Source organism: Festucalex cinctus, chromosome 12 (genome assembly GCF_051991245.1).
Source record: "Festucalex cinctus isolate MCC-2025b chromosome 12, RoL_Fcin_1.0, whole genome shotgun sequence".
Taxonomy (NCBI): Eukaryota; Metazoa; Chordata; class Actinopteri; order Syngnathiformes; family Syngnathidae; genus Festucalex; species Festucalex cinctus.
In genome coordinates, this window is record NC_135422.1 from 9,205,930 (window position 1) to 9,227,809 (window position 21,880).

Below are 21,880 nucleotides of genomic sequence, written 5' to 3' on the forward strand. Positions count from 1 at the left end.
CGCGGCAATTTGAAAGCACGCACGGATTTTTTTTTTTCACTCACTTACTCACTCACTCACTCACTCACTCACTCACTCACTCACTCACTCACTCACTCACTCACAGCTAGTTAGTTAGTTAGTTAGTTAGTTAGTTAGTGTGTTTGTTTGTTTGTTACTATGAATCTTGTTTTTAGGGGGGATTTTTGTTTATTTGTGTTTTGTTTATGATTTTTTTTAAATTCCAGGTGTGTTGTTATTGTTTTGTTTTTGGAAGTAATACCTATTTTGGATTTGAGACCACTCTTGCCTTACCTCTCTTCTTCCCTGCATTTGGGTCCTTCTAAGTTAGATGTCCGTAGATGTACGTAGGAGTCCTAAATCCACCAGGCAAATCATTTATCATAACATTTAGCTGTAAATAAAACTTCAAGTCAAATTTTACCTTTGACTCATAGAATATCCATCCATTTTCCTAACCGCTTGCTCCTCACAAGGGTCACGGGGGTGCTGGAGCCTATCGCAGCTGGTTTCGGGCAGTAGGTGGGGTACACCCTGAACTGGTCGCCAGCCGATCGCAGGGCACACAGAGACGAACAACCATCCACACTCACCTGCCATGCATGTCTTTGGAATGTGGGAGGAGACCGGAGTTCCCGGAGAAGACCCACGCAGGCACGGGGAGAACATGCAAACTCCACCCAGGAAGGCCGGAGCCTGGACTCGAACTCCTCAGTACTGGGAGGCGGACGTGCTAACCACTGAGCCGCCCGACTCATAGAATAGAATGACAATAATGAAGTTGAAGACAGTCTTGGATAGGCTCCAGCTTCCCCACAAGCCTCAACAGGATTAAGAAAGTAAATTGATGGACTGTTAAAATGAAAGTTAAACTAAACAGAATGGATAGCTGTCATTTCAACTCTTATATGTTCTTTGTATAAATACTTTCATGGAACCAAACCAATGAATCTTATGATTTTAGCCTCACTTTTCTCAAGGTTGCAATTCATACCAGCACACTGTTCAAGTATTCATCACTGAAAAAGACAATAATCGCGTCGATCAATCCCTTTATTTCCCTCCATGTTCTGTGGCCACTTTTTCGCTCAGTCCAAGCTGAAAGTGTATCCACGCTCTTAAAACAGCCATCGGTTGCCAAGTAAACCTTTGAGCCATCTCGAGTATTTCGTGTGTTCCCAGAACGACACGTATGTGTCAACCATAGGTCGCACACACACTGCTCGTACTGTACCAGCATGGAACAGAAAGTTGATGACAAATTATTACTTCTTAACAGCGTAAACTGAATGAAATTGACAAGATACATTTACACATTTTGTATACATTTTATAACAGTATTAAAATGTATCGCTCAATTATGCAAATCCTCATTCAAAGATATTTTTGTTTAATTGGAAAAGGCATATTTAATAGCTAGTGATCCATCTCTGCTGTTTGGGCACGCCAGTCTATGTGACAGGCACTTCAGTATGCCTCGGCGAACAGTGCGGAAAATGTGCAGAATTCCATGGACGAGTGTCAAATGAGGTGGAATGTCTCTGATGTATGTCAGTGGACAAGCTTCCTTGGGAAGTTACATCGTCCCCCCCTGCTTGCGTTCCCCGCATTAGAGAACATGACCAACATCTCGCTATGCCCGCCACATGCATTGCAAGATTAGCTAGTGACGGGTTGTCACCACACTCAAGGGAGCAGAACGTGCCCCCGAGAATAATTTTGCACCCGAATTCTGTTTCGCCGTTCATCGTTGCAACAGCAAAGTCTTGCCCGCATTAGCATGATGTGCAAAAGGGGGCTCCATATAAGTGCAGACTAAGTGAGGGCACGGCGTTGAAGTCGGAGGGGAGTGATGCAATGCGCTCAGTGTTGCACCAGCACCAACGTGATCGACAGCTGCAGTTGACGGAAGGCATGAGACGCCACCGATAATATTCATGGCAATGAGTGTATTACTCTCTGTGTCTCTCACTGTCATTTCCTGACCGAGTCCTTACCAACAGACTTCGACACCTTTTGCTCATTCGTTAAGTTCCATATGTGCTATGTTTGTTGTTAAAAGATTGCAAACAAGAACTATACTTTCCAAGATCAATCTATCACCATTTTTGAGACATCTTAAGACATTTAAAGACATCTAAAGACACGAGGACTCGCGTCTATAAGCACATCTTAAGCCCGTATCACAATGAGCGGCACAAGTTTGGGAGGGTTCCTCGCACGTAGCGAGTGTTGCCTTTTTTTTCCTAAAGTGTTGCAAAATGTTGCAAAGTCTCTTGCCACACTCTTTCAAACCCTCGTTATTCTCTCAAACTCCTATTCTTGTTGCAGAGAAATTTTGAACATCTTGACAATGCTGTCGAAGTTAAAGTGTTAATTCATTGATTAATCACAAAAAAATAGCACATTAATCATGTCTTAATGCGGATTAATCACACTTAATTTTGAGGGCAGATGATTCTTTAGCTTGACAGTGGATGGTTACGTTAAAGGTAGCACACATTGTGTTTGCACACTAAAACATAACTACATGCATTTAAGTAAAGCATTTAACAAATGTTTGCGTATGACATTCAGAATATTTGTTCATGTCTTTTTTTTCATTTTAAATTATGCAAATTATGTAATTAACTGATTAAAAAAAGAGGAGGATGAATGTGTGCAGAGGATCCAAAAAAAATGTTCAAGACGTCCTCATAACATTAAACATCGAAATAATTAACACATAAGAGGTGCTCTTCAAATTTGGCGGGCGAAAAATGTTGATAAAAAAGCCTTTTTAAGTAAGAGACTAATTGTGATTAATCAAAATTCTAAATTGTGATTAATCTGATTAAAAAATATAATTGTTTGACAGCCATAATTTTTATTATTACATTTTTAATAGACTACTATTTCCCTGGTACATTTAGGGGGAAAATGACTCAAATGGGAACAAGTGAAAAACATATTTGAAAAAAATAATAATAATGACAATAATAAATAACATAAATAAATCAAAAATAAATACTAATAAAAAATAATTTGAAATTCTAATTACATTTTTTGTGACTTACAACAAAATGTTATCCTTCCTTGACACTACAGCCCTCCTTCACAAAGTTTAGTGGAAATCATTAGTGTACTTGTTGCATAACTATGAAACCAGCAAACAATGAGCAAAACAATGACTTTGGCCATTGGAGGATCTAATTTAATCAGCTGTTATTGCAGGTAAAGGACACTATGTTAAATAGTCTTGCTGAGTGTGTGCTTGCTTGCCAGTGTGTCTACATTTACACGTATATGCTGAAAATAAACAGACGTTACATCACTCCCTGTGACCTGTTGCACATTTAGGCCCCGCCCCTCGTAAAAGTAGTCTAAACGAGCAAACGTTTCCATTGGCTGACGGGTCGCAGGCCAGCTGACACACTAATGGCAACCCAGTTTTATTTAGACCTCCATTTTCATTGCCAAACTATACCACTAATAGTTTATACTAGAAATGGCGGACTCTGTAAAATACATAGTCAATTATAGAGACTTTACAAGCATAATAAGAATACTGTAAATCCAAAGTAAAAATAAGACTAATGGCTAGTGCACTATAGAGACGAGTTCGCAGAGACCTGAACTCGAAACCGACCGGCTAGCTCCTGAAACAACAAGGCCTTTATTAAGGTCTCAGTCTGGCTTAGTCTCAAGGGGGTCGGACCTTGGGATTCCGCTGCAGTTTGTGTGAGTGTGTATATATGTCCAAGACAGAGATGTACAGCTGCCCGCTTCCACACAAACTCATTTCAGCTGTTCAAAATCATCTCCGCAGTGTCATCGGAAACACGCGCGCGCGCGCACGCACACATGCAGGGGCGACCACATATGGACAGGTCTGGCCTCTCTCATGGCTATACACAAATGTTGGTGATAAATCCTCCGTGATGTGCAGCAAGTGTGCGGGTATTTTCTTCCCAAGACAACTTCCCCATTGTCCACGCAGAGTGACAGGCAGGACATTGGGAAGTCGGGGGCTTCAATAAAGAAATGCAGAAGTATCTAACTAGAATTGCGTTGCATGCTTTAAGATGGGGCCATGTAGTTCATTACAAACGTCATGCAGTAATTATTGAACTAATATGGAATGACTCATGTTCAACAAGGAATTTTTCAATCTTGTTGATTTACGCAGTACTTATTTTTGTTTTGGGAACCAGAGAATGAAATTACAGCAACTAGTATCTGGCTGCTCAGTAGCATACGTCTAAAGCAGCAATAATAATAATAATAAAAGAAGGACCAGTGTGAGCGTATATTGCAGAGTTTAGTCTTAAGCCTCTTTAAGACAGAGATCCCGCAAAATTACTGCAGAAGAGCCGTAACGGAACATCCGCTGCGATCGCATGTATCTTTTACACAGAAACAGGATATTGAAGCATGTGTGCGGCCTCGCACATGATTTATAAAAGCTGTTGTAGTTATTACTTTCAAAACAAAGGGAAGTACAAGTGAGTGTAAACCTCGCACCCCTGTCCCATTGTGGATTACTCGTACACACACTTACAGATCTGTTACTAGCCAGAAATTTGCCATGTCAGCATAGCCATGTGGTTGACTGAGCAAAAATGTTGATTCTGCTTTTTTGTTACTATATTGGTTTTAGCATAAGTTTTCTATTTTTTGTTTCCTATCCCCGTTGGATTAATAGGACACACAGGCGGACCCGATACTGACCAGGTTTTTGTAGTTATTGTGACGTTGTTCTGTGATTGGTGTGACGTCGATCTCACAGTCCTGAAGTTCGGGTTCTGGCCTTCCTGTCCAGAGTTCACATGTTCTGTCAGTGTGGTTAATTGAAGATTGAAGACTTCCCCTCATTCAAAGTTAGCTAGAATTGGCACCAGCTCATTTGCAGATCTATTTGCTTTGAAAGAGCAATGGGCGAGGAAGAAGACTTCACTGTAAAAACAATTGGGTCACTAATGTGGGTTAATTTTATCCAACTTTGGGTTGTCTTGCACAAAAAGTGGTCTGTTTTGGATAAACAGAAAGATGGCCCAACAGAAAGTTGGGTTAAAATGTCCCAAGTTCACAGGTCATCCAACTTTTTTTTTTTTTTTGTTCCAGCAGTTTTATGTGTACACTCTAAAAACAGTTGGGTAAAGAATAACCCAAACTGAGTCAAAAAAGGGACCGATCCAACTTTTGGAGTTATACACTCAACCCAAAAAGTTGGGTCAAATAAATTGGAACCCCCCAAAAAATAAAAAAATAAAAAATAAAAAATAATTTAATTTGACGTAACCTTTATTCTCAAAAAGTTGGTTGGGATCATTTTTTTACCCAATTCAATTGGGTAATTCCCCCAAAATTGGATGAAATGAATGACCCACAGACAAACCCCCCAAAAATGGGTTGCTTTGTTGGTTATTCATTTCATTTGACCCAACTTTTGGGCTTAAATAACTCAAAATGGGTTGGCTCATTTTTATGCAATTCGAAAATCAATTCAATTGAGTTATTTAATTAACCCAAAAATTTTGGTCAAATAAATAACCCACAAAGCCCCCCCCCAAAAAAAAAAAAAAAAATTAGTTGAGTTTTTGTTTATTAATTGAATTTGACCCAACTTATACACATAACAGCCCAATTTTTGGGTTGTTTTGTGGATTATTCATTTGATCCAACTTTTTGTGTTAAATAACTCAAAGTTAGCCGTTTCCCGCCATTCTTGACCCGCTTTGGATTATTTTTGACCCAACTATTCTGTGAGCTTCTCACACAAAAATATGGTCAGCTGCCAAGAAATTCTGTTACCATAAGACTCTAAGAAGACAATGATGCACAAATTTTAGTTTTTCTAGTGCTGTTTGTGGCCGCACGGTGGTAGCATGGTTAGCACGTCTGCCTCCCAGTGCTGAGGACGCAAGATCGAGTCCGGGCTTCGGCTTTCTTGGGTGGAGTTTGCATGTTCTCCCCGTGCCTGCGTGGGTCTTCTCCGGGTACTCCGGTTTCCTCCCACATTCCAAAGACATGCATGGCAGGTTAATTGGGCGCTCCGGATTTTCCCTAGGTGTGCTTGTGAGTGTGAGTGGTTGTCTCTGTGTGCCCTGTGATTGGCTGACAACCAGTTCAGAGTGTACCCCGCCTACTGCCCGAAGCCGGCTGGGATAGGCTTCAGCACCCCCGCGACCCTTGTGAGGAATAAGCGGGTACGAAAATGGATGAATGGATAGCAAAGTGATGCTTAACACACAGGCGAGAAACGCAGTCCTAGTCAAGTACCCTGAATGCTCGCAGTTTATTAAAGGCTAAACCTTTCAAACGGACAGAATGTAAATTAACAGCATCCTCGGGGAGGCTGACAAGTGCCACATTCCTGACATCCCCTTACTGAAAGTGTCCCGCCGCCAAAGCGGAGCTGGGTCACTCCAGTTATGCACGCACACAATCGCAAATTCACACAAACGCGTACCAGGATATCATGGCTACACACATTCAGGCGCATGGACGACATGCGCAGAAAGAGCAACGGAGACATGTGGAATTGTCGCCCTCCTGCCTGACATTTGTGCTCAGTGTGCCGGGGGATCGAAGAGGTCGAGGTGGGGTGGGGGGGTTGACGGATGGTGAAATCACAAATTCGGCATGTCACATGGTCAAAGAGGGAAGATTTACGACAGATCGGGTTCCACATGGGCAGCATGGTGTTGTGGCCTCAGAATGCTCGGCATGGCAGTGAGATCAGACTCCGGCTTTAGTTTGCACACGCTCACTGGCAACTGGTTGACGATGCGAGTGGCCAAAGCGGACTGTCCGGTCTTCTCAATGCAATCGCTGGTGGGCAGATGTGGCAAAAACAAAACAAAACAAAACAGCACAATGCTGGGAAAACTGACTCCAATTCTGGGTGAAAACACAAGACAGTTCCATAAGGTCCAAAAAGGAGGAAATATTTAAAAAATAATAATAGTTATACATCAGACTCGTGGTAAATTTTCATCAACAACAAAGTTTTGCATGGTTTATAGATCATGTTTGCGTAACTAAATTGTAAAAAAATATCAATGAAAAGTCAAATTCTTTTTGACAATTTACTTAGTTTACATCACCATGTTTTTAAACCACGAAGCAGTGACATGCTTCTGTAACAACGTGTCACAAAACACAACTTATTTTGAAAAGCCAACATGGAAAAAATGTCTTCAAGGATGACGCACCTGCTGCTCGCCTCTTGCTTTTATGCTTTTCCGTCCCCACGTGACGATCTATGGCTGCTTTGCCCTGGCTGCTCATGTCCACATCACACCGGCAAAGCGTGCAGAAACTGTGAAACGAGCCTCGACTGCTTTTGGCCAGGAAATCGTGCTCTTTCGTCCATTCAATATTAAAAAAAATGTCCGGCGTTTTGGCATTTTTGCTAGTGCTGCCTTTTTTTTTTTTTTTGCTTTCTAGCGCTGTCAAAGAAGACGGTGAGGAAATGACGTAGACAGATAGCCACAGATGGAACTTCGGTTACATTTATCGATGATATGTGAAATGATATGCGAGATTTTTAACTGAAAGCCAATCTCGGCCAATCACAAACCAGTTGTGACAAACGTGGTGATGTTGGGTCACATAAACTCAACCATGACTAATTTTCTTTAAAAAGGCTTAGGGTTTCGCAGGACACATCACTAAAAATTAGGACTGTCCTGCATAAATCAGGACACCTGGCCACCCTACTCATGGCGCAGATGTGAAAGGAGCCGCTTTGATTGGTCGTGATTGAAGTAGGCTGTAACTAGGGCTGGGAATCTTTGACTGTCTCACGATTCGATTACGATTTTTGGGTCTACAATTCGATTCAGAATCGATTTTCGATTCAAACCGATTTTCGACTCAGAATAATTTGATTGACAAATGATTTCTCCTTCAATTTACAGATATGCACAACATTGTCATGATCTACTCCAGTCTGCTTTGCAAGACAAAATGACAAATAGAGACATTAAAGTGTCTTTTTTTGTTTAAACATTTATTAATTTTGTATTGTAAGTGTCTTTTTTTTCCCACAAAAACAGCATGTGGGCTACAACTGCCTTTCCCCCTTCTTCTTCATTTCTAATTTAAATAAAATCGATTTTTGGATATTAAATATTGATTCGATTTGATTAATAAATGAGAATCTCGATTCTTTTATGAATCGATTTTTTGGCACACCCCTAGCTGTAACTACTCAAAAAGTTGCCGACGGTCAGCGTGCTAATGATGAACCCACAAAAAATTGGGCCACGCTATCTATGAGAGGCTACGATGCTGTACAAGTATGAACATTAAAAAAAAAAAAAAACTAAGAGAGATTTATTTAGTTCTCCATGGTTTCCTCGCGGGGTGACATCATGGAGCCCTGCAGTTATTTTTATTGGCTGGTGGCGAGCCAGCTCTTCTCCGGGCCACGCCACCTGTCCCGCTCCGCAGCGGGCAGGCAGCTGCCCTCTGGGGAGGGAGGACAAGTCGAGCACTCAAAAGTGATTGAGAGTTGAAAGGATGAATATGATACATGCATGCCATGCTTGTACTTCTGAGCATGTTCGCAAGTTCAGAATGTTTTACTGCTGCTACCGTGCAGCATCGTTAGCTCAATGTGTAGACGTTGTCATAGTTTTTTCTCCAATGCTAAATCATACATAATTTTCAACCGTGCACGCTTGTTCACCGGGGGTTTGATGTGTGTGTTTGTGTGACTCCAAGTGTGGGGGCCGTGGGGTTATTCCTGGCCTGTGTCATGTGTTCTTAGGTGCAATTTAGTCACATGCCATCTGACCAACCTTTGGCCTCGAGCAGTGCTTAATACAGAAGTTACGAAGCGGGTAAGGTAACATTACAGCAACATTTTGAACCATATTTTCGCCTTTGATGATTCCTGACCACAGCAGCATAATTTTTGTGATCCCTGTGACCTGCAGTTGTATATTAAATGGTACCTCGACTTACGAGTGACCCGGCTTCACAACTTTTTTAAGATGCAGGCCAACACACAGAAGTTTTTTTTAAAAACAGAAGCGAAGTGTTTGCTTCAAGCGGTTTATTGCCGTTGCCAGATGAAGTCTGCCGGAAAACTTAAAGTAAAGCAAAAATAATTCAGTGCTGTGTGTTCAACCAAACCACACAACTTTGTCTTATGAAATTATGTGCACTAAGACACATTGCAAAATAATATAGAAGTCGTTAAATTTTTTTTGAATTGAAATACATTATTTTCAAATAAATAGAGAAGCAATACATACAGACGCAACATACAACAATATTCACAGGCATTTTATCATATTACTCCAGCTTGGTTACAATGGTCTTGTGTGTTTCATTATCAGATCTCCATTTAGTATATATGTATGTATGTGTGTATGTATGTAATATACTGCCCTCTGGTGGTCAGGGCACAAACACCAGACACATCATGCCCACAAATCGTTCTCTTTGAGAACGCTCTCTCTCTCTCTCTCTCTCTCTCTCTCTCTCTCTCTCTCTCTCTCTCTCTCTCTCTCTCTCTCTCTCTCTCTCTCTCTCTCTCTCTCTCTCTCTCTCTCTCTCTCTCTCTCTCTCTCTCTCTCACTGTAATTTTTAATTGATATGATGCCGATCAACTAATTATGCCTGGCAATAGTCAGAATGATCAATACTTGAAGGAATTACAAATAAGTAAGATTATGTTTGGAATTGACTAGGTTTCCTACATACAAGTTCGTTAATAATGCTCAAGAACAGAAGTACAGTATATTACCCATAACAACAGGGTATAGTGTCATAATGACAATACTGTGCCACCTCGTGGCAAGGGCGCACCATTATAAATGACAAAATGACAAAGTTATTACCTGCTACCATCATGTTACCTAATACCTGAAAATCAGTTAGTAATCGTAAAAAAATAAAAATAAAGAAAACTAAAAAACAAGCCATAAAACTATTTTTTAAAAAAAAGAAAAAAGAAAGAAAAGTACAGTTTTCCAAAATCTTCCACTGGAGGCCATCTTGGAGTGAAGTCCACGACTACTAGTTCCTCCGCGACTGTAGTGGGCGCTCGTCTGTTGTTTCTAAACGTCATCTCGGGGCTGACGAGGCCGCTCAGCCATGTTGAGAAGTCTGTCAAGCAAAGTGCAGCCCGCCATTGTGTAGACACCAAGCAGGCTCTGTAGGGAGATAGGGGCGCTCGGCTAAACAATTCACCCGTAGCTACGCGAAATTCTCCAGCCTGCCGCTCGTAATATACTTAAGCAGTCTGCTGGGGGATAAAAAAAAAAAAAAAAGACATGTCAGCCAGCAGCTTCCTCGATCAGGTAACGAGAGGTATTTTCTGAAGCAAATTGTCAGCATCGCGCGGCGGCTACGGCTAGCGAGTGATAGCTTAGCTTCGAGAGGCAAAAAGCGACTGTGGCTAAGTAGTGCAGCAGTAGGCCTTGACCACCTGCTAAACGGAACTGACTGCTCAACCTATTATCTCTTCATCTATTTTTCCCCTTCCTCTTTTCTCATAAATCAAACCTTCATGAATCACCTGGACCCAATCCAGAGACCGAAAGGCCAAGCTAATAAAGGTAAGAGCCTCCCTCCCTTCGGATCTTTTATATGGACTTGAAAGCTCGGGTTAACGTGTGCTGGTCGCTTTGAAGCGCCGTAGCCCATGATTCTCGTCCAACACGCCTTGACATGTACGTCGGGGGGTTATAAATGAGGCCTACGGCGAGTCGACTGTAACGCGGGTTCAACGTTTCGCACCGAAAGTTGGTACATGATGCCCGTCTGGATCGCTCTTTTCCTTGCTAACTCGCTTTTGTATCGCGATGACACGTGTGCGAGGGAACGATCTCCTGCAACTTGCCGATCCGTAGCTCACATTTAGGACGATGTAGATGTATTGAAATTTCCGGGTGACCGTCTCGTAGCACGCCAGGTTGGTGAAGTTGATGTGAAAAGCAGCCTTTGACGCTCAATCGGGACACTTGTTTGCTTAGCCCGCTAGCAGGTTGCTAGGTTAACCCCGAATGACACGTCTTCCAGACGTGGACTTCAAGTGCCACTTTAGATACATAGACGGATAAAATAGATAGGTGGGTATTTTGTTCAACCCCAGATGGGGGGGGGAAATGCTACAGCAGCGTAACTGAAACGCATTCACTCATATTTATATGGATAGGAACTACTGACAAAGTACAAACGAGAGCCGCATACAAGACATTTAAACGTAATCAGGGTTCTACATTAACAAATACGGCAATGAACTAGAAGTTCACTGAAAAGTGGAGTACAAACATATATGATGAAATAAACACTTTCTTGCCTTTCAATTATTTAACAGACCCTTAGTGCTATTTTGCCGTGAATCGCGCGAAAAGTACAAGCTGTGCTAGTGTGCTGGTTAATGCACTTGACTCGCCCCGGTTCTATACATTAAAAAAATAGTACAATTTATTCACAACAGCCTATATGCTCCGAGTGTTATGTTTCTGATTAGGCTTGTAATGCCGATAAAAACCTATGTTCTGACAGTTATGGTTAGGGATGGACAGGTAATGCCAATAACAGCCAATATTCTGAATGTTATGGTGAGGATTAGGCTGGTAATGCCAATAAACAAAACGAAAACTTCATAAAAATGTTTGAGAAGCATGTTAAGACTGCACTCATAGTCTAGTAAATATGTATGACCTTTATCCACATCTGGAAGATGCGTAGTGCCAGTATGAACAGAACCAATACTATGCTTAGTTTTTTTTCTCCTTGTGATGCCATGACTCATTGTCGTTATCGCCTTGCTAATTTCAATCTTAACAATGTCCCTTAGATGCTTAAATGTTAATTTTTACCTTTGTTTTATTTTTTATTTTTTATTTGCAGTGCAAAACGGAGCTGTGACCCAAAAGGATTCCTTGAATGATGATGAGTTTGAGCCTTATCTGAACACTCAGGGCAGACAGGTAAGCTGTGTTGTTCCTTGTTGAGACTTGATAGCTCATTGAAGAAACTTCCTAAGCAAAAGTGAAGTAGTTAGCAAGTGTAAATCCAACTTCACCTACAACTCGCGTGTGGGAAGCTGATGCTGTACAACAATGGCAGTTCCCGTTGCATATGTCAAACGGCAAAATATTTTCCTAACTACTGCATTTTCGCAAGTAGTAATAGTTTAATTTGTATGTTTAGAATAATATTGGGCCCATTATACCAATGCAGTGGTACCTTGTCCTTAGGACTGGTCCGGTTTCATGTCATTCCATGTGGGGGTGGGCCGGTGGGGGGTGACCGCTCCTAATTTGGACTGAAGCAGGCTTAGCACATGACATGCAGCAGAGTGAAAAGTCACCCGGAAGTTTAACATCCACTCGACTCACCGGCTGCTGAATCTGCCAGTTTTATTCGGCTTTCAGTGTCCTCCGTACTGCTTTTGATGAAGTGCTTCTTTGTTGTAAAGCGAAATTCCACCTTTGATGTCCGCCGTGGACGAGATCATTCCTCGTGAGTTCAATGCTGCCACTGGTGGCCATGTCATTCAGTGTGTATTTTACGCACGCAATACGTCACGTGACTGTCCAAAATGCCGATACAGTACTTAACGTAAAAATATTCATAAAACCTTCTATAAAATTGCTCAACGTAAATTGGCAATTTTTTCAGGGAAGAGTTGAAATTATCCATTTCACAGAATAGCTGGTTAGTTTTTCTTAAGTCTTGTGTTCCTTTAAAGATAGGGTGTCAATACCGCCATCAAATGTTGATACTAACACCGTCAGCTATGAATGTTGTGACAGTATTCTCCTCATGTGCTGTCAACAATATGAATCTAAACCAAAAAAAACATGGTTAAATAGTAATAAGTACCGGTACATGTTTTTACTCTTTTTAATGTGAAATAGTCCATACATTTTTATACTAGTATGCAAGGGTTAGGGTTAGGGACTTCTTCTCCTAAATTAACTTTTTATTTTTTTATCAGCTGCATTATATACATATTGGTAATTGTCCAACTAGTATATGGCTATACAACCAAATATTTTGCATTGAAGTTGTTTTCTAGTTTCTACCACAATATTTCATGGCCAATGATATGCTTATGTAGGTTGTCAGGATTGCGTTTTAGATTTTCCCTCTCACTATTGACCGGAAGGCTTTGAGGTGGAATATTTCGGACTTGCACAACCTTGGAATGCAGTCTTCCACCATTAAATGAGGCGCGGCATAAGGATGTAATTGATGTTTTTATTTGCAGGGAATGAATGGGTGGGTTAGAGACTGATTTCATTGACATGAAGTTTACTAATTGGCATTCTAAAGATGGACTTGGTTATCAGGTTTGGGTTACATTGCTTTTACTGGCCTAGGATTATTTATCTCTTAAACTGTCTGTGAACTCAATAGAGTTGTGAACTGTTTTGGTGGAAAAAATGCTTCTTGGTGTTTGTTTGTTTTGTATTATTTATCGTTTACTAGTGAGGTAGATTTGTGCCACTAGTCTTCACAAAACATTAAATGAAATGAAATACAATTTTGCTCAGACTAAAACATCTTATTTCTCCCTCTAGAGCAATGCCTATACGGCCATGTCAGACTCGTACATGCCCAGCTATTATAGCCCCTCCATAGGATTTTCCTACTCCCTCAACGAGGCAGCATGGTCTACCGGCGGGGACCCTCCTATGCCTTACCTGGCCTCCTACGGACAGCTAAGCAACGGGGAGCCCCACTACCTCCCAGACGCCATGTTCGGGCAGCCGGGCCCTTTGGGAAGCAACCCCTTCTTGGGCCAGCACGGCTTCAACTTCTTCCCCAGCGGCATCGACTTCTCGGCATGGGGGAACAGCAGCTCTCAGGGACAGTCGGGCACGCCGCAGAGCTCCGGCTACAGCAGCAGCTACGCGTACGCTCCCAGCTCCCTGGGAGGGGCCATGATTGATGGACAGTCCCCCTTTGCGCCGGCTGCCAACGAACCCCTAAACAAAGCGCCCGGAATGAACAGCCTGGACCAGGGCATGGCCGGCTTAAAGATTGGTGGCGCGTCTCCCGGGGGCAGCGGGGACATGGCTCCCAAGGTGGTCGGCTCTGGCTTACCAGGAGGGGGTCCTCTGGGCACTGTGTCCTCGGTGGGACCCTCTAGCATGCCTCCCGTCTCCATCGCCCCTGTCAAGCCTGCCTCTTGGGCGGACATCGCCAGCAAGCCAGCCAAGCCTCAGCCCAAGCTGAAAACCAAGGGCGGCATGGGGGCCAATTTGCCGCCGCCACCCATTAAACACAACATGGACATCGGCACGTGGGACAACAAGGGCACCGTGCCCAAAGCGGTCACGCCTCAGCAGGTGCCCTCGATCCCCAGCAACGGGCAGCAACCCAATCAGTCGTCCCCCCAGCCTGGGAGTACAGCGGCGGGGAACCCCCAGATGCCCCTCAGCAACGGACAGCTGGTACCCCCGGTTCCCCAGATGGGGCCGCATCAGTTCCCGCCCGGCGGGCAGCCCGGCATGGTTCAACTGGCCCAGTCGCCTCTCTCCCAGGGGCCCCCGCCTCCGCCCAGTCAACAGCAGCAGGCCGCCCAGCCCACCCGCTGGGTCCCCCCGAGGAACCGGGCCAACGGGTTCGGCGACGGTGGCGGGACTGGCGCGGGCCAGTCACCTCCCTCCTCCTCCGGGGTGGGTATGGTCCCAGGGGTGTCTTCCGAGCCCCACCCGGTCTTGGAGAAGCTGCGTATGGTCAACAACTACAACCCCAAGGACTTTGACTGGAACCCCAAGCAGGGCCGCGTGTTCATCATCAAGAGCTACTCCGAGGACGACATCCACCGCTCCATCAAGTACAACATCTGGTGCAGTACGGAGCACGGCAACAAGAGGCTGGACGCCGCCTACCGCTCGCTGGGCGCCAAGGGGCCGCTCTACCTCCTGTTCAGCGTCAACGGCAGCGGGCACTTCTGCGGCGTGGCCGAGATGCGCTCGGCCGTGGACTACAACACGTCGGCCGGCGTGTGGTCGCAGGACAAGTGGAAGGGCCGCTTTGACGTGCGCTGGATCTTTGTCAAAGACGTTCCCAACAGTCAGCTGAGACACATCCGGCTGGAGAACAACGAGAACAAGCCGGTGACCAACTCTCGGGACACGCAGGAGGTGCCGCTGGACAAGGCCCGGCAGGTGCTCAAGATCATCGCTGGCTACAAACACACCACCTCCATCTTTGACGACTTTTCGCACTACGAGAAGCGTCAGGAGGAGGAGGAGTGTGTGAAAAAGGTAATGTTATTAGAAGCAGGTGGAGCATGTTGCCTAGCAACGGTTAAACAATGCTAGCTTCAACAGTCATTCATTATACTTGAGCCCCAATGAGTGTGTAAATTAGACGAAGATACTTGATCTTTTTTGTTTGTTTGTTTGTTTGTCTGATTAGGCACATGATTTTACGCTCTTTGGGGTGCGCCTATTTATTTGGTAGAATCTATCCTTAGCCATGTGCGGAAAAACTCACATTTTTATTTTCGTGCTGTTCTATAATGCTCTTTGATGCTGAAAGCTGGCTCCGAAGCCCAAAAAGAAGTAATTGGTTATTTCAAAAGTATGTCGGAAGTTTTGCATAAACCGAGATAGGAGTATTGTGTGTCTGGGAGGAGCCAAGTTTAGCCAAGATAGTTAGTGGAAGTTATGGAGCGTGTTCACAGCACGTCTATGCACACACTTTTGGTGTTTATTTTATTTTTTTTCCCCCTAAATCAGATAATCTAATCAATTTGTTTTTAAGGGAAATGTAAGATGAAGAGTTTAAAATTAGTGTTTTGTTTTTTTTGTTTGTTTTTGGTTTTTTTAGATCCAAATCACATTTTATCGCTTTTTGCTGCAGTGCTTGGTTCATAAAACATACTTAATTGCTGAATATTCTAAGATGGGTCTCAAACTCAATTTATGCGGGGGCTGGTGGAGATAGTGTGAGTGTATGTCTGGGCTGCATCAAATGTTTCACAAAAAGGGTTTGAGTTGTTTTTTTTTTGTTTTGTTTTTTTCTTAAGAACATTGAATCTAATTGTTTACAGTCTATTAATAACATAACAGGTCTTCTCTCTCATTTCTGTGGTACTTTGCATACTCCTCAGCATGTCTAGTGTGTAATGACATCTGATTTCTTGAGCACGGAAACCTCCTCTGTGCATTCAAGACATTTAAGGAAGCACCTGCAGGGTTCTAAATTAACAATGGCCTGGGGCCACTATGTGAATTTGTGGGGCCGCCTGAAGCTTATTGACACTGACCCAGTCGGACCGGTGCAAATTTAATAAATACAATGAAAGCAACATGTACTTGTTAAAAATATTCAATATTTAAGTTGTATCCACTAAAATGAATGAATCATTAATTGAGCTCAGTTTAAGACGGTCGACTCAAGACGACCTTCCGAGGTTCCAGAATGTTCACAATGAGTGAGTTTGCACATTGGCATAAGAATGGCATCAAGAGACATAAGAACTTGCATGCTTTTTTTTGTTGTTGTTGTTGTTGTTTTTTTTAAATGGCCTAGCCATAAGTCTCTAACTACTTTGCTCCCAATAAAAATTCAGCTTTAGTTGTTGCATTAGTAACATGACTTCATCGGAATGTGAGCCCCATGTAGTCTGTAGGGTGGATGCTTTTCTGTGAGGTGTCCCTTAACGATTCTATACATTTGTCACACATTTATAGAATAGATTGTAATGTCGTAATACTATTGCCGTGATTTAAGTCAAATTGAAATCAAGTGTCCCCTGACTGAAACCAGAAATGACTGCGCTCTTAATTTAAGTCTCAAAATGAAAAGAGAAAAACATATTCAAGAATTTAGTTTTGAATCATTGGTCATCAGCTTAACATGAATCAAGGTGCCATGGTTCTCACATCGTAGTATTATGTTTATCCTGCAATATTTCTACCTAGCAGCTTCGTGATGTGGATTTGGGACACTATCCTGGTATTAAAGTAATGCACAATGAAGCCTTCTATCCTTTAATGTTTCACTATTGTGCGTAGTCTTTTAAGTTTTCAAATGAAAACAAGACGTCTGTATTTTCTGGTGAACAACACTGCCTTGAAGCAAATAAAGTAACAGAATTTGCTTGATACAACTACTAAACAATTCAAGTTATACAACCTAATGACATCCAGTGCAAATTACCCATTGATGTTTCACTGAACAAAATTATTTTTTATTTGCTTATATGATCGGCAACATGTGAGAAATTGCTCTCATGAAGTTTTGCAGTTGTACAAATGATCAATTAAAGCCTCGCATTAAATGGAAAAGCTGTAAAAAGTGTTTTTAGAAGAGCTTTGAGATGTGTACTCTTGATTATTATTTTTTTATTATTATTATAATTATGAAGTTTCCCTATTTCAAATTCATCAAATTGTCTCTATACTTAATGCTTTTCTCATTTGCATCAAGTTTTACAATGTGTACCAGTGAGGTCTCTCTTTTTTTTTTTTTTTTTTCATTTATTATTATTTTTTTCTCACTTGATTTGTTTGTGTGGCAGGTGGAGGTCCAAGGCAGCGAGCCATATCCCAGCAACCCAAACAGCAGGAGTCATTACAGGCTGCAGGTAAATTCACCTCAAAACCTGTGTACTATGCAGACACTTAACTGTTAACGTAAATACGGTTAAAACAATATATTCCTGGTCCATAAGTTCCATTTGAAGATAGTCTGTAAAGAAATATAGACGCGGATGTTTTTCACTGATGTTGAAGGTTTTTTTTTTTTCCAGTGGTATCGTTTCACTACTGGTATCAAGGTACTAGTGACAACACTGTTGACGTCCAAATACAAGATTGACCCAATGCCATCTATTGGTTTTATCTTTGTACAGCACTTGGTGTCAAAATTTTAATGCTTGAAAAGTGTGATTATAAATACATTTTGATCTGAGTTGACATTTGAGGTTTTGGCCCAGCACCAGCGATGATGATGTGCTGTCGGGTGGACCTGAAGTTTTTGTGCCACTTTGGGCATATTTTTCCTGCAAAGTGTTGGTTTTGCATCATTTGAAGTTATGTTGTTTTGTCTGTCCATCCAGGAACGCCAGGGACGGATGAAGTAACAGTTGGTGCTTTTGTCAAAAGACTGCAAAGCCCCCTCCCAGACCCCCATTCACCACCCACCTACCTACCAACCTACCTGCCCTCCCCTCCCAGCCATTGCATCATCACGTCCACACGTCTCTATTAAGAAATCCTTAAACTGAAGAAGGCTAAAGAATTAACCGAGGATGAGAATAAAACACAATGAAGACTTTGTTGATTTCTTTTGACTTTAAAGACTTACTTGGAACTCGTAGTTTAAAAAAAAAAACACAAAAAAGAGACAAACTATTATTCCTAGGACTACAACGTAATGCATAGCATCCTTAGGTGAACTCTTGTTTTGCCATTCCACTGCATATGCTTCTTCCCAATCTCCTTTGTTTTTATTTTAAATGAAAGGATCATCCTGATCTTTCCCCCCCCCCCCCTTCTTTTTTTTTTACGGTCCAAGAGCAGGTCTGTAATGGTCACATCCACGTTTGCTGAAAATGGTCTCCAAGCTCACGAGTGGGACTTTTCCAAGTGTTTAGTTTTGCATCATTTCTTCAGAGGACACAGTGGAGATGCACAGTGGAGTTATTTTCCCTCCTCAGCAGGTCTTCATCACAGAAAACCGCATTCTTAAAAATGTCTGCCATGTTTTTTGTTTTATGTCATGTCCCTCGCAATCTCTGTCATAATCCCCATTCTTTCTCCTGGAGGTCGCGTACAGAATAGCTACAATTTGTTTTTGGGGTTTATCTTTTGCATGCAACGGGACAAATTGCGTTGAGGATGTCGTAAAGGGAGATGACAAAATGGTGGTCAAGAATTAAATTAGCAGCAGCAGAAAAACCATTAAGTTGAGCCTTGTTAAGAGTATGATTTAAAAGGTGCCCCGCTAACTAACAGCCTTTGTTGGACTTGATTTACCCGCCTTTTCTTTCCCTTGGACAGCTTGATTCATTGTTGCAATGGTCTGCTTTCTTTTTGGGGTTGTTCTTTATTGTTTTGTTTTCCCTCCCTTTTCTAATGACAGCGATGCGAGTGGCCTTGCCTCCACTCTTTCTATTAATCAGTTCCAAAGTAATAAATGTGGTATATTAAGCAGAACTGGTGTGCATTCCCCTTGTTTTACTCTTAAGCTGAAGAATGTCTTTCATATATTAAACCCGTCCGTCCCAAACATTACTTTTCACCACCTTTCCCTTCTTATCTACTAACCTGGCCTGTCTATTACCACGACATTCCCCACTTTACATTTGACTGCTACTTAAGCCAACCATAATCAAATTGGCTTCTATTGTTTTGTTTCGTTTTTTCGATCTTCAGAATGGCATTTTGGGGAAGTTTCAACACAAAAATAAACATGCAAGGTCCTCTTTCAGAACTACTGGCTTTTATTTGTGGCAGAATAAAGAAGCTCCACAAAATGATGTGTCTTTTTGTCAACACTCACAGAAGTAATTTTTTGTCCGCTAATTCCAACTCTGAACTGCAGGGTGGGGGAAGTTACTCTGCAATCCGCCATTTTCTTCTGCTATTCAGATCGTAGTTCGCGGATTGACCTCAAGAGGGCGTTATAGTATCAGGCAATTGCACATCTCGACCAGACTTGAGCATGTTGAGCAACTTCAAGTTAGTTTGATTATAAACATGGTTAGGGTTGTACTATACTTGACCCTGTGGTATCGTGACAAATAGTGGTCAAGTCATCCATTTATTGGTCCAAGACAAAATAGATTTGTGCTGTAAGTTGTAGAGCATTGTGTCCTATAAATGTCATTACAGGACTGTCTCAGAAAATTAGAATATTGTGATAGTCCATTATTTTCTTTTATAGATTTAAATAAGCAAAAATGTCATACATTCTGGATTCATTACAAATCAACTGAAATATTGCAAACATTTTGTTTTAATATTGCTGATTATGGATTTATTTATTTTTTTAACTTGGTCTGAGGAAATATTCTAATATTTTGAGATAGGATATTTGAGTTTTCTTGAGCTGTAAGCCATAATCATCAATATTTCAGTTGATTTGTAATGAATCCAGAATGTATGGCATTTTTGCTTATTTAATTGCATTACAGAAAATAATGGACTTTATCACAATATTCTAATTTTCCGAGACAGTCCTGTATACTGTATTTGATCTCCAAAATGAAATTTTCCTACAAACTGCCAAAACAATCAATAGTCCACGACTTAAACAAAAAAAATAAAAATAAAACAAATCCTAATAAACTTGTCGCCTCAATGTGTATGATATAGCCTACCGTATATGAAGATTTAAAGATCTTAAATGTGACCATTTAAAAATATTTAAACAATATCCATTTTAAGATGGTTGCTGAAGAAAAAAATAATTTACATATTACTGATTAATCATATTCATCATTTTGAACATAAAGTTCAGAAACAATTCACAGAAAAATGTCCCATGTAAATAATCTCATACTGAAACAACGTGTTAAAAGTTACTACTTTTTCAAAATGTAGTCGGAAGAAGTAAAAGTTGGTTAAAAATTAAATAGTTTTCACAAAGCTACATGTTTACCTATGTAATCTTGTAAATAAAATTATCAATTTTACGGTTTTATTTTTTAATATTTGGAATGGGCGTTTAAGTAAGACCTTTTTAGGCCACCGTTCTTCCGGGTTGAACGATATCGCAAGCACGCCACGACGTGGTTCAGCGTTTGTTAGCGAACATACAATGATGTTTGTTTTAAGTGTACCTCACGCTTTTTGTCACACATTGTCACAGAAAGGGTAAATTCAAATAGTTATTAACATGGCAAGGTATTTTGTTTTTAATCGTGAAGGGTTACTTGATGTGAGTGTTCCCCATGTGTTGGTCACACACGCTCCTTGGATGTCTTTTTCCCACGCTTGAGTAAGTGAACTTTTTTTGTGTCCACGCAGGGGTTAGTTGAGGATGCTGATAATGTGTGCGTGTGTGTGTTTGTTTAGACGTGGGGTGGAGGTGGGAGGCACTTGGGGGCATGGGGCGACGGCACGTGTCGCGTGTGCGTAGAAACTGTAAAGCACGCTGCCTCCAGGGCAACTCCCGTGACTCTTATCTCAGGGTCTCCAGGGACTCCATTTTGGCTCCTCGTTGCTGCCTGTGGGGGATGGGAAATTCAAATTAATACAATTAGTTAGGCGTCCTTAAGAAGACAACAACAAAGACGAATATCATTTAAAATTGTAGTTGAGTTTGATATCCATTCAAATAAATATTTAATGAATCTTTAAAGTTAAAGTCAACCCAAATATTGCCTTTACAATATGTTCAGTCTGGCCTCAACAATTGTATAATCACAGTCTTCTGACTGATAATGTGTTTATGGAATATGAGTTAAGCAGCAAAATCCCCCTTGTGTTCGCCATCTCAGGAGGCGGCCATTTTGCCACTTGTTGTGGACTGAAAAAGAAGTTGTCATGGATCAGGTAATGACCAATCACGGATCACCAGATTTCTGAAGCTGATTCCTGATTGTTTGTTGGAGAAAGGGAGTTTGCAAACTTGGATGCTGGATTGAAGAGACAGCCCTCATTGTGTAACTTAATGCTAGCTAGCTCGTACGACACAAACAACATGGATGGATGACACGCGTGGATATAAGAACTAACCTAAAGCAGGGGGGGATCACCCCGAGTTCTACCTTTGGTCAGTGTAAAAGGAAAACCTTTCCATAGGTTGACTCGGCTGTCTGTCAAGCTGAGTAAGAGGTGTACATAATATGTGTTACCCAAATTATAATCACGAAATTTTGCCTGGCATTGTTCCAGTTGGTCTGCGTATGTTTTCTTGTCTTTTTGAGCATGTGCTATGGTACAACTCTTAGCTAGCA

General features: G+C 41.7%; 2 protein-coding genes across 6 annotated transcripts in view; both read left to right on the forward strand.

The window, feature by feature from the left end:
* Positions 1-10,051: 10,051 nt before the first annotated feature.
* Positions 10,052-19,133, forward strand: LOC144032267 (YTH domain-containing family protein 2-like). 4 transcript variants are annotated; one of them, XM_077540005.1, is made up of 5 exons: positions 10,052-10,556; positions 11,857-11,936; positions 13,536-15,230; positions 17,495-17,560; positions 18,035-19,133. In XM_077540005.1, exons 1-5 carry the CDS (start codon positions 10,508-10,510, stop codon positions 18,056-18,058), a joined length of 1,914 nt encoding a protein of 637 aa, XP_077396131.1. In that variant the 5' UTR covers positions 10,052-10,507; the 3' UTR covers positions 18,059-19,133. The 4 variants fall into 4 exon arrangements, with proteins under 4 accessions (XP_077396131.1, XP_077396132.1, XP_077396133.1 ...); XM_077540006.1 differs by lacking the exon at positions 10,052-10,556 and adding an exon at positions 10,600-10,670; XM_077540007.1 differs by lacking the exon at positions 10,052-10,556 and adding an exon at positions 10,621-10,746.
* A 1,531-nt stretch (positions 19,134-20,664) lies between these two features.
* The window catches only part of LOC144032268 (mitochondrial peptide methionine sulfoxide reductase-like), a 64,290-nt gene continuing 63,074 nt past the window's right edge, over positions 20,665-21,880 (forward strand). For both annotated transcript variants that reach the window (XM_077540009.1, XM_077540012.1), the window contains exon 1: positions 20,665-20,919. The gene's annotated coding sequence lies outside the window, so the exon portion shown is untranslated. The remainder of the gene's footprint in view (positions 20,920-21,880) is intronic.